General features: G+C 43.8%; 1 protein-coding gene across 1 annotated transcript in view; it reads right to left on the bottom strand.

Moving 5' to 3' along the window:
• LOC111158098 (farnesyltransferase, CAAX box, beta) overlaps window positions 1-3,909 on the bottom strand; it is a 65,590-nt gene extending 61,681 nt beyond the window's left edge. The window contains 1 exon segment of the mRNA XM_022519944.1: window positions 3,708-3,909. Within this exon segment, the coding sequence (XP_022375652.1) occupies window positions 3,708-3,851 (144 nt within the window). The 5' untranslated portion in view covers window positions 3,852-3,909.
• Window positions 3,910-12,933: the final 9,024 nt, after the last annotated feature.

Raw genomic sequence — 12,933 nt, 5'->3', positions numbered from 1 at the left:
CACAGCCTGAGCTAAGCTGCCATCATCCGTCACCTGGAGTACTGCAACAGCCTCCTAGCGGGTCCCCCTGCACCCTTCCTCACCTCCTCACAATCCCAACAGTGACCGACATGGGCCTGTGAAAATGCTAGTCAGATTGGGCTGAAACTCTCAAATTGTGGATCAGTCTGATTCCTGGCAGGAAAGAGATAGCACATCTGAAGTGGGTGATTTGAGGAGAGTTTATCAAAGAACTAGTTACACAAACCATAAGAGACTCTTAATCTCACAAAACAAACTAAGGGTTGCTGGTGGGGAGGGAGGCAGGGAGAGGGTGGTGGGGTTATGGACATTGGGGAGGGTATGTGCTAGGGTGAGTGCTGTGAAGTGTATAAACCTGGTGATTCACAGACCTGTACCCCTGGGGCTAATAATACATTAGATGTTTATTTTTTTAATTAATTAATTAATTTTTAAAAAAAGAGAACCAGTTACAAAAGTGTGGGCAGGTGTAGGGAAACCACAAGAGAGAGTGCAGTGCCCTAGGGCAGGCAACACAGGGGGTACCCAATCTCCACCTAGGCCTGAAAAATTGTGAAGAGAAGGAACGGAGAGGGTGCCTGAGAGCTCCAATGAAAGGTGCCTGCGAAGAAGAGTCCTGACCTCAAGTCTAGAGACCGCCTCCAGACCACACAATCTGTCAGGAAAGGAGTTAATGCGCTAATCTCAGCCTCCGTCTCCCTCACTCCCTATCAGTACACCCCATGGCCAAATACACCCAGAGGCCATAGGGCAAGGGAGCATGTCAGTGTGGGTCCACCTCTAGGGGCACAACTGCAGAGCAGGGTGGAAAAGGATAAAGTGGATCTGGGGAGGTGACAAAAAGCTATCCAGCCAAATGGCTCCCCATCTCGGTCAGGGTAACTGAAGGTATACTTACAATGGTTGATAAGGCCCTACGTGATCCGACCTCATGTCCTATTCTCCCGTTTACTAACCTCTGCCCTCACAGTGACCACTTACTCTACTCACTCATCAGGCACTAGGGGGGCCTCAGGGCCTTTATACTTGCTGCTTTCTCTGCCCGAAATGCTTCTTCCCCAGACACACGCACGGCTTGTTCCCTTACTTACTTCAGGTCTCAGCTCAAGTGGCAGGCACATCATCAGATGGTCTCCCTTACCACCTGATATAAAAACCTTTCCTGCTCCTCCCCCACCCATTCCTGGCATACTTCATCTCTCTTATCCTGTTTCTTTTTTTCCACAGCACTTCTTATTAAAATCAGACAGATAGCCAGATGGAGATTTAGATAGATAGATAAGATAACGTAGTTTTTTTCCCCTTTTTTGTTGACTGCCTCCTGGGCCTAGAACAAAAGTTTCATAAAGGCACCAACTTGGCCTCTTTTGTTTACTGCCTTATGTCCAGTGTCTTGAACAGAGCCCAGCACATAGAAGACACTCAAGTATGTGTTGAACAAATAAAAACGTGAATGAATAGAACAGAAGAATCCCTAGCTAAGGGCTCCTTACACTGTTTATAGGTTTCATTCCTATTATCAAATTGTTGCTTAGCAAATAAATACAGTCTCCTGATAATCAGACAAGGAACAGGAGATAAGCATTTGTTCTTATTGGCAATGGCACAAAATTAAACCCTGCCAGTAAATCCCTATAAACAAACGGACAGAACAAAAAGAATAACCAGTGTCTTCTGTAGACAACTCCCCTGGACAAGGCTGGTACTTCTTACGAGTATATATCATCATTAACCTACCCACCTAGTACCTAAGCCTGTTTTCTCATCTGTGAAATGGAAAAGGATTGAGTGACCCAATGTATGGAGAGCATTTAGCACAGAACTGGGGCTCAGTAAATGGATACTAAGATTAGTAGTGTTGCCACTGATGTAACCATTTGAATGAGATACTACATCATCTTCCTACTCTCTGGAATGGTTTATCCCAGACTTTTAAAATGTGAACTGGAAGAATGACATGGAAATGACAAACAAGATGCTCTACTATCTATCACATAGTTAGGCCTAAATTTGAAACACACCCTATAACAGCACCCAGCCTTGGCCTTGGCTAACCCTCTGGCAGCCCAGAATCGTGTTCCATCCATTTTTGCATCACTTATTATGCCTTGACATTTAAAATAAAAGTGCCAGTATTTCCTGGCAGGAACTAAGCAGGGACACTCAGCTAAAAAAAAAAAAAAAGTACTAGAGGAAAAAGAGCAGATCAGTAAAACTTCTGATAATGTTCCTGTTTTTGACTTGCTCCTTTAACCATGGAAGTCTCCGTCCTATTCTCTAAATTAACAGACCAGCTTCTGACTCCCTTTTCTCCACCAGTGTTCTGTTCATATCCTTATCTGCTGGGTCAGTTAATTACATAAAAAGTGACCCAATAGTCTTATACCACATGAAAAGGAAAAGGCTTGACCTGAGTAAACTCTACAGTCTGTCACTTAGGAATACAGCAAAGATCCTGTAGGTTTTTCATTGATGGGAGACTTCTTTGCAATCTTTTACCAAAAACTTCTGTAGAAAGACACACTGGTAGGCTAACTAAGCTGGGGAGCTAGATTCAAAAGGTAAGGGTTAAACCCCATGTAGCATAAATCTCCAGTTATAATATGCTTTTGGCTACTACGTGTGTAACTGTGTACTCAAGTCCTTGTTTTTTGTTATGAATTTATAATTATATTCACAGTCACAAATATAAAATATGATAACTACCATTACTAATTTTGCCTAAACGCAGGCTTCCAAGTTCAGGTATGAAAGTCAAAGAAGGTTTCTCTGAGGTTAAGCCTGGGAACTGATCTTACTAAGAGATCTTATTTTATTTGTTAGTACTAAAGCCTGATGCTTACTTGTTAGTACTAAAATGAATCATCTCAACCACTTCTAGTGACAGATGGGCAAACATTTCCACAATAACTTGGGAACAATTCCAAATGGAAAATGAAAAGAAAAACAAGAGTTCACTACTCATTCCTCAAGCACTTTTCAAAGTGACAGGTTGGAGGCCTCAGTGAATGAATGGTAAATCGTCTAAAAATGTATGATTTTATTGTAGCGCTTTCCAGACAGTACTGTTTTTCTCAACCAGGCTGTGCCATGCTCTTGGTCAGAAACTTTTATTTCTTTGTATTTCCAGCGTTTAACATTGTGTCCAATACTCTGCTGGCACTCGATTGAATGACTATTAAAATGCCCATCCACAAGGCAGGCCCTACACCTAGCCGTGTAGGTCAGAAATTAAACAGACCCTGGAATGGCATGACCACACTCTGGCCGCTTCTCGTCCCCTCTATGTCCCAAAACTGCGAGCAGGTGAGGAAAGTGCAGTATACATCTGAAAACCTCCCGATGTCCCGGCCGAATGAAACGGGCTGTCTGACCCGCCCGAGCTGCTTTAGTCCACCAGGTACAGAACACGATTCTCCCCGCTTCCTTAGCCAGAGAGGACCCAGGTACTATCCTCCCCTCCCAACCAACCCTGATAACGACTCCTCCCCAACCTGGCCCCACAAACGCTCCATTCCTCAACAGAACCAAGCCTGGAAGCCCAGAGCGTCCCAGAGAGGAGGCACCGCGGTGCACTGTGGGAGTAGTAGTTCCACGGTGAGTCCCACACGCCTACGGCCCCGCGGAAGGGACTCCCGCTCCCAGAAGTCCCCGCGTGGGCGCCTCGCTCAGTCTGGCCGCCTCACCTGTTCTATGGACGTGACTGTTTCCACCGAGTCGTCCTGCAACCGCTCCCGCGCGTGCTCGGGCCTCAGACTGTACAGCGGCTCTGACCAGACAGGGGAGGAAGATGGAGGGCAATAGTAGGTGAAGGAACTCGGAGAAGCCATGATCAGGAGAGCAGCAGGCGGTGTATAGGACTCCCTTCGTCAAACAACAACGCGCATTGAAACTCAAGCGGGCTAAGGAGCTACGGAGAGCGGGTAGCGTCAAAAAGACTTTGAACGCGAATCTCTCTCCACCCACCTACACATCTTCAGGCAGCGAGTTACTAGGATGCTGCCGCCCCCCATTGGGCAGAGGAGTTGCTGCAGGAGGCTCAGCTTCCTGGCGCGCAAGGAAGGAAGGAAGGATGTGTCTATCCATCTGGATTTCATTTTAGAGAGACGGTGTAGGACGCCTCCGTTCGTTATGCTAATTAACGCACGCGCGCACACTTCAACGCCGTGCTAATAGTCACCTAATTGTAATGGCAGTAGTTCGCAGTTTTGGGTGCCCAAGAACCGTGAGTGGAACTGTAAAAACATTTTTGACAGCTCTCCTGACTCAGACTGGCTATCACTAATACAATTACTGTGCACCTTTGGGTGCGTGACAGCCGCCCAGGAGAAGCCTTCGGCTTCTCAACAAGGGAATTGCCTTCTTGGTACTCCATGATGGAGGGAAGGAGCATTGTAGTTGTCTCCTGTCCCCCAGGGAGGTACAATGCAATAGCAGGAACTAAAGTGCAGTAGAAGGAACAAGTATAAGTGAAACGACAAAGGAAATATTCGTTTATTCAGCAGTTGTTTAGGGAGCACCTATTATACGTCAAAGAAATTAGGCTCTAGGAATACAAAAGTGAACAAAACAAACAAGGTCCCTGTCCTTGGGAACCTCACAGACTAGTGCTATAGACAAAATTGATGAATGGACACAATAAATATATGAGGACTTGGCGATAAATGGTGTGGGAAAATAACAGGGTCTACAAAAGAGAGGAAAGGAAGAGTGGACTAAGTAGATTGGGTGGTCAGGTTAAGCCTCTCTTAGGCCTCTCTGAGACCCAAAGGATGACAGGGAGCCATCCACACAAACCATATGGGGAAGAGCTCCAGAAGAGGAAGGAACACGGAGTTTGAGAAAACATTGCCACAGATATAGGTATGTATGTGTATTAATTCTGATGATTTAATCAGAAGGTGTTAAGAATAAACAAAATTCCTATTGAGTAGGGTTAATCATTATATATGCCTACATAAAAATGTTAAAAAGTTATGATTTTAGAAAAATCCTGCCTTTGGTCAATGAATAGAAGAGAATCTCTTCCAGGGCCCTGAAAGGACTACATCAAAATTATAACACCAAGAATTGGGGCAGAGGGGCAGAAGATACCGTAATACAGTCTTTCCAGGTAGACTCGGACAACTTCCGGCTCAAGAGTATTTTACTGTGTTCCCTTGCAATTCCAAGTCACGTGTCTTGAATCCAAGGAACTGTGGTGTGGTATTTCACAACCAATCATTCCACTCATACCCGTCTCCGGTGTTAAGTAGAAGTTCTCAGAAAGAATCTAAAGATGAGGCTGGGGTGCCCTAACGGCAGGTAAACACTATCACCATGTCCATTTTAGTGGTCCTGCTGCTGAGTTAAGTCCTGTAGGTGGCAGAATGTTTCTAAATCTGAGAATAAGTGACACTGTGTGGATTAAGGTCATGGATATGGCTGCACTGTACTTCCCTCTCTATTTGCATCTTATTGTCTTTCCCTTGCTTCCGTTTTGGGGAAAAAGAATGGTCTGATAAGTTCTGAGTCACATCTGAGGATTCAGCCTTCTTTGTAAAGAGTTGCTTTGCCGGCTAGAAATTTAAATTGAGCTACTGAAAGAGTAACTGGAATAGTTTTTTAACACGTTGTTCTGTCTGTTACAGGTGCACCTAAAGCAATTGCAAATTGCATTCAAGAGCTAGAAATCCACTTCTGAAATGCAGTCTCTTCTGCAGTGGGATCTGAAAGGGGCATGGCAAGAGTCTCCCGCATGATACCATATTTAGGTATTTATTGAGTCCTCACTGTGTGCTGGGCACTGAGCTAAGTGCTGAGGAGACGGCGGTGAAAACGCCAGACACGGCCTTTAACCCTTACATGGCTCATGATTTACCAGAACAAACAGACATTAAACAATCATTACAAAATCGACTCTTTCATTACAGTTGGGGGGAATGGCAGACGCATAGGCCATTGTAAGATTATATAATAGGGGACATTTATGGTAGTCTGGAAGATCAGGAAAGACTCACCTAAGAAAATGAATTAATGCAGGGTGAGGGGACATCCCAGGCAGAGGAAACCCAGTGACAAACATAGATCAAGGGAAACAAGGAATGAAAAATATGAGGAGTTTGTACTTTGTGTAGCATTGAGAGAATTGCTCTGTCTTGGATCAGCAGTGACCCACCAGTTGTCCTTCCTCTGGGTTTGATAAAACCACTGGTTCAAGAAGCAGAATGAACATATGTATTGGCAGTCTGGCAAAGAATGATATACTTACAGGAGAAAATAATGATAATAGCAACTCCAGCTTGGACTGCAGATGGTTTGGATTTATTTTACTCAAATGCCTGGTATTTTTCTAAACTGAGCTGTGAATTGTAATCGTTTCTTTAAAAATAATATAAAATGTGGATAGTACTATTTTGTACATTCAAGAGCAAGAAAACAAGAAAAAAAATTAATGACCTAAATGAAGCACTAGAGGTCGCTCCTGACTCTAGAGTAAGCTTGTAGAGTAGGCTTTAAAACTGCTCTCACTGCATTACTCACAGAAACCCATATGTCGGCATGAATTGTTTCTTTTAATATCTTCTGAAAGTATATAATACACATCTTGCAAAGATTGTAAAATGGAAAGAACTCGTTATTATCCTGCTAGATAATTAATTTCCTCCCCACATTTACTCCTCTACTAACATCTGTGGCCTCCTATTCTGTCCTCCCTGTCCCTCCTCCTCAGGACAGAATGAATGCCCAGCTCTTACTGCGGCCAGCCCCTCCCCCTCCCCTCATGCCTTACCCGAGGATGTTACTCCAACAATTCTCCCTTGTCCCTCTTAAAACATCAAGTACATTATCCCTGTACTTGACTATGCCCATCACCCTCAAACAGGCTACTTCTCCATTCTTGGGGGGGAAAAAAGATGTTTTTACCCTCTTGATTCCACCCTCCTTAAGCACCTTCCCATGACTCATTTCCTCCCTACCAGTGTCTCCAGTTCCTCTCCTCCAAGTACCTTGACCCCATTCCCATCTGATGGCTTCCCCATCAGCTCTTGTCAAGTCCATGTTAAACTCCATGTTGCTAAATCCAAGGGCCAGCTCTCAGTCCTCACGTCTTCCTGCTTGACTTCCTAGCAATATTTGTTATTTGCAGTTCCCTTCTCATAGAAGTATTTTCCTGTAGTGTCCAGCACTAGCCTTTGCTACTTCATCTTCTTGACACCTTAACTTTGGAGCACCCCGGAGCTCTGTCTACACTCATCACCTGTGAGCTCAATTAGTCTCGATGTTTTAATTACCACCATTGGGTTGAAAACTCCCTCATTTATATCTCCAGCCTGGATCTCTCTCCTGAGCTCTGAGTTCATATCTAATATCTTGTTAGTATTTCCATTTACATGTCTAACAGGCATCTCCAACAGTATGTCCACATCCATCTCTTAACTGTTTTCTTTGTTTCTGCTCTTGCCCCTCTGCAGCCAAATACAAACTCAAAAGCCAGAATGAACCTTTTCAGTATAAGCAAAGTTACCCTTTTGCTCAAAGCCTTCTCATGTCACTTAGAACTAAAATCAAGGTCCTGAACCATAGCCTAGCAGGCCCGGTTGACGTGGCCTTTACTCCTCGTACTTTCCTGCTTGCTCACTCTGTTCCCCCTGCACTGGCCTCATGCCGGCCCCAGAGTGCTTAAGCTCCCTACCCCTTCCTTGCGATGCTCTTCCCCCAAGTATAGACAAGGTTTGTCCACCACTTCTTGCAGTCTTGACTCAAGTCTTTAGCTTAACTTAAATTCCTTTCCTTTCAGGCCTTTCCTTAACTCCCCATAGGAGGCTGAAATGCCACCGTCTTGTACCAACATGCTGTCTTTACTTTTCTCTATAGCACTTTTAACCAGCTAACAGACCTTACATTTAATGTATTTATTTTACTTACCAAAATGCAAGCTCTCAGGGCAGAGATTTTTGTACCACTCATTGCTTATTCTCTGGCACATAACATGCATTGAGTAGGTTAAATGATGTGAGTGATTTCCAATCATTGTAATACACATTCTGAGTACTCGTTTCTTATATAACACACCGTAGAAGATAAAGACAATGAGATAATACTGGCCTTACCTGTCAGGAGCTCCCTAGCTAATAAAAACAGACACTGTATACATACAAAACAAATAAATATATTTAAGTAAATATAAAATAAAATATTTAAATACCTATATGCAAAATAAGACAATATATATACAAAATGCAGTGGGAGAACAGGAAAGGAGTAGTTAATTTTAATCTGTTTAATGAGGATAGCACCTTAATATGTAATATTTGTGTTCAGCAATACCTTTTTTAAAAGATTTATTTATTCCACGGAGAGAGTAGGGGTGGGGGAGGGACAAAGAGAGATGGGGAGAGAGAGAGAATCTTAAGCAGACACAGGGCTTATTCCCATGACCCTGAGATCACGACCTGAGCTGAAACCAAGAGTCGATGCTCCACTGATAGCACCCCCAGGCGCCCCTGTTTAGGAATATTTTCAATAGGCTAAATATTCTCTGGTAATAATTTTTAGATGACTACATTAGAATTCAGAAATTGTCAAATTTTATTTTTTATTCTTTTTTCCTGTAGCACACAAAAGGAAATATAAAAAGTTTCAAATCATTCAAAGAAGAGTTTTCAGAATACAATGATTTTATGGCATAGGGAACAACTGCGCTTCTCAGAAATCTATAAATCATCAATTACACATACCTGCATTATTTTATTGTGTCACATATTGATATAAAATTAATCCAATTTATACTAGTCATCATTCCAGATACTCTATTACTGAACACCTGGACAAAAGTATTGACTCTTAGCCTCCTTTGATCATGGCAAGAACTATTTTACCAGGAGATACAAAATTGAAGCCAATTAAAGAGCACTGTTCACCATGAGAAGGCTAAGAAATAATTTTAAAAACTGCTAAGAAATAGTCTCAGGGGTATAAACTCCTGAGCATACCAGTGACTCTCAACCCAGGCTGTGCCCTTGAAAGTACAGTTTCTCCCAGGCACCATCCCAGGCCCACTGAGTCAGAATGCTCAGGGCCGCAGACCCAGCCCTGGGTATGCGGTTCAAAAACCCATGCGTTTTTGAAAGCACCACAGTGATGCTGATACATAGGTCAGGGTGGGGGGCTGCCAGGAACCTTACTTCGCGGCAGAAATGCTGGCTGTCTACCAGAGTTCTGCTCCCCGTCCATAGCAGGGAGTCACAGCGGGGCACCGGCTGCCCAGTAGTCCCCCTTGCATTTAGGCAGGGCTTGGTGACTGAGTTCTGACCAGTGGACCACAGGCAAAAGTGGTATCTACCACATCCAGGCCTGGCCCTTCAAAACCTACTTGAGCCTCTATTTCCTCTCTTCCCCTCCCCACCATAGGATGTCAGTTCCCAAGGCAACTCTCCATATTCAAAAGAACTTGTTTCTGCCTTTGGCTTGGGTCATGATCCCAGGGTCCTGGGATCGAGCCCTGCATCGCATGGGCTCTCTGCTCAGTGGGGAGCCTGCTTCCTCCTCTCTCTCTGCCTGCCTCTCTGCCTACTTGTGATCTCTGTCAAATAAAAAAATAAAATCTTAAAAAAAAAAAAAAAGAACTTGTTGCCCCATGTTCTAAAAGTTCAAAATCTCAAGTAACAAAGAGATCATTAGTGTTTTCTTCCGCTGGACAAATGGCCATAATCCGTTTCAGAGATTCCAAATGATTTTCCAGGCAAATATTGTGACCTCCTTCAAATGTGTATTATTACTACTCCTTTTAAATAGATTTTTTGAAGTTTGCTAACTTTTTTTAAAGATTTTATTTATTTATTTGACAGAGAGAGAGGGAACCACACAAGCAGGGGGAGCAGCAGAGGGAGAGAAAGAAACAAGGTCTCTGCTGAGCAAGGAGCCCGATGTGGGACTCAATCCCATGGCCCCAGGATCAGGACCTGAGCTGAACAGGCAGATGCTCAACTGACTGAGCCACCCAGGTGCCCCAAAGTTTGCTAATTTAAGACTACAAAGTCAACTCTCCCCTTCCCCCATTGAGTGTCCCAAACTTTCCTCTTCCCTATAGAGTATCGTGGACCCCCCTCCTCCCCTGCTGTGTACGAGGCAGTCTTAGAGGAAGTCTCAGGGATATAGCTAGGAAAAGAAAGCCTGTAACCTTGGAAGTGTGAGGGACTGGAGGGTGATATTTCCCAATCCTTGCTTGGCAGGCACTTTCCTCCATCCTTCCTGCAAGGCAGATCTTATAAAGAGCATGTCTTGCTTTTAAATTGAATCCCACAGTGAGAGTTCTTATTGAAGACAGCAGAGCCTCTGCCACACTGGGTGCCTAAGTGACTTTGTAGCACAGAGTCACCCCCATTCCCACCACCTAGCAGCACAACACACTTTACATGAGAAGGAAGTCTTTATATGTGAGTGCCTGCGATTGAAGGCTTTATCTGTTACAGTATTTAACATTACCTTAACTCATATATATACTGAATGACTTTATTCCTACATAGATTCCTAACTGCAGGTTATATCTTGACCCCACCCCAACCCCCAAACATAACTTTGACAGTAAAAGTCTGATATGACATACTTTGCCTGGTCGGTGGTCACTAGTTATGTCTTCTCCACTCTAGTCTCATAAAGGAAAGAATCTCCTGAGGTTTTCCCACCTCGAAATCCTCTCATCGACAGTCTAGACCACCTGTTAGGAAGCCACAGGAAAGGATGAACTTTTACTTCCTATTCCAAGATAATGAAATCATTCCTAAAAACTCTGTGCACAGGAAATATCTGATGAGGCTCTTGGATTTGTTCTTTATCATGGTTTGAATTGTGTGTCTTCCCACTGCCCCCCCAATTCATACATTGAAGTCCTAACATTTAAAGACTCAGAATGTGACTATTTTTATCTATTTTATTTATTTTAAAGAGGTAATCAAGGTAAAATGAGGTCTTAAGTTTGGGCCCTAATCCAATGTGACTGATGTCTTTGCAAGAAGAGGGGAATAGGACACAGAAAGGCATAGAACACGAATAGGAAGATGGCCACGTGGAAGGACAAAGGTCTAAGAAATACCTTGACCTTGGACTTCTAGCCTTGAGAATGGTAAGAAAATAAACTTTGTTTAAGCCACCCAGTATGTGGTACTTTGTGACGGAAGCCCAAGCTAATACAGTCCTGAAGGTGGTGGCCAGGACACCAAGGACAACCTAAAGTGTACTGTGGGTCCTTTTGTGTTAACTTGACTTACCATCAGGATTGTTTCCTTTAGTCCCCAACCCCAAAATTCATGTGTCTCTGAGAACTTGCCTTCTCCCCTCTTCCCTTGTCATTTCAGACTCTCTTCCCCCCTTTCTCTACTTATTAGAGATAGAAAGGAAGATGGATAGGGGCACCTGGCTGGCTCAGTAGGTAGAGCATACAACTCTTGATCTCAGGGAGGTTAAGTTCAAGCCCCATGTTGGGTATAGAGATTCCCTAAAAATAAAATCTTTTTAAAAAGAAAGGAAAGAGGATATGAATGGAGAATAATACTGAGATGATGGGAAAGGGGGTTCTGTCCTGTTTCTCCTACTCCTGAGATAAGGTGGCAGGCAATCTTCTACAAGGTGAGCACATTACTTATGTCAGCCAAAGTTGGAAAGACAGATGTGAATCTGGAAGACGCATAGGGTTTTGCTAATGAGGAGCCCCATGGTCCAGCTGTGTTGGTCTCAGCAGTGGGTTGCCTATCAGCACATCTCTCCCGCTATTCAGCTCTGGTGATGGCAGATCTCACCATAGTGCCCCTGCTGGCTGCTTAAACAGGGAGCATGCTCAGTGTGGCTGGGCTGGGGGTGGCAGGAAGCAGGGGCAGGCACTTGTCTCCCTGGTAAAAGAATGAGCATAACATAACTGAGAAACTGATTTTTGGAGGCTTCTTGTGGGAGAGACATCCAGCAACCATTCTTAGACGTCTCCCAGCTCTACTGAAACCTGTCCCAGTCCAAGCTGACCTCAACTGGGGAGGATGCCAGAATGTCCCCTGAGTGCTGATGTAAGGAGGTGGAGATAAGATGGCGGAGAGAGAATTCTAGCAACACTCTCAATGTAAGGAGGTAGAATTAGGTATTTTCCTTATAAAGTCCCTGGTTACAGCAAACTGTTGTCTTCACCAGTTTATATAGTTCTTTTGCTAGCACTCTCCCCAAATCATAGCTCTTCCATCTCATAGTGTGCGAAACACACACACAAGTATTTCTGAAAGCAGCTGAGCCAGGACATGAATGGACAACCTAGCTTCTTGGACTTCTAGATGATTCCTTTTTTCTTTTCTGTTTTTAAAACAATGTAAGCTACTGAATAAAGAATAATGAGATATCCTTAATTTTTTTTTATGAGTATTTATTTCCCCAGGTTCATTCAGGAAACCTCACTTCCTTTCCTGTCTTGCCTAGGGAAAGCCATTTCCTTCAAAGTGAAGTTTCTTCTCAGACTAAGAACTTACCTCAGGTTGCATCTTCTTTCCTATTTCTTGGGCAGAAGCAAACAAAGAACCACTAATGGTCCCACTAAGCAGGCCTGTGGAGAATATTTATTACTACGATGCCAGTCAATGGGAAGGCAGCTGCAGTGCCCAAAGGGGGTGAGGCTGAGTTGAACCTGCACTCCACACTAGGTGTGGTAGTGTGGATGAGAATCACAGCAGGATGGTCCAAGTCCCTGGAAAACATCCGTCTGTGGGATACACTTACCACCCATGTATGCATGGGGAAAACATTACAGGTGGTTTCCATCCCTCAGCGCTTACTAAGTACTGTCAAGTGCCATGCTAAGTCCTCTCCACACATTATTTCATCTTTCCAACAATCCTGTGAGGATATCCCTATTTTACAGATGAGGAAACTGAGGCATGGAAGCGTACAGTAACATAA

The sequence above is a fragment of the Enhydra lutris genome, unplaced genomic scaffold, assembly GCF_002288905.1.
Source record: "Enhydra lutris kenyoni isolate GAN:26980312 unplaced genomic scaffold, ASM228890v2 scaffoldscaffold4, whole genome shotgun sequence".
In the NCBI taxonomy this organism is placed as follows: domain Eukaryota; kingdom Metazoa; phylum Chordata; class Mammalia; order Carnivora; family Mustelidae; genus Enhydra; species Enhydra lutris.
Note: the sequence above shows the minus strand (reverse complement) of the source record. Positions and strands in the feature narration are given on the sequence as shown.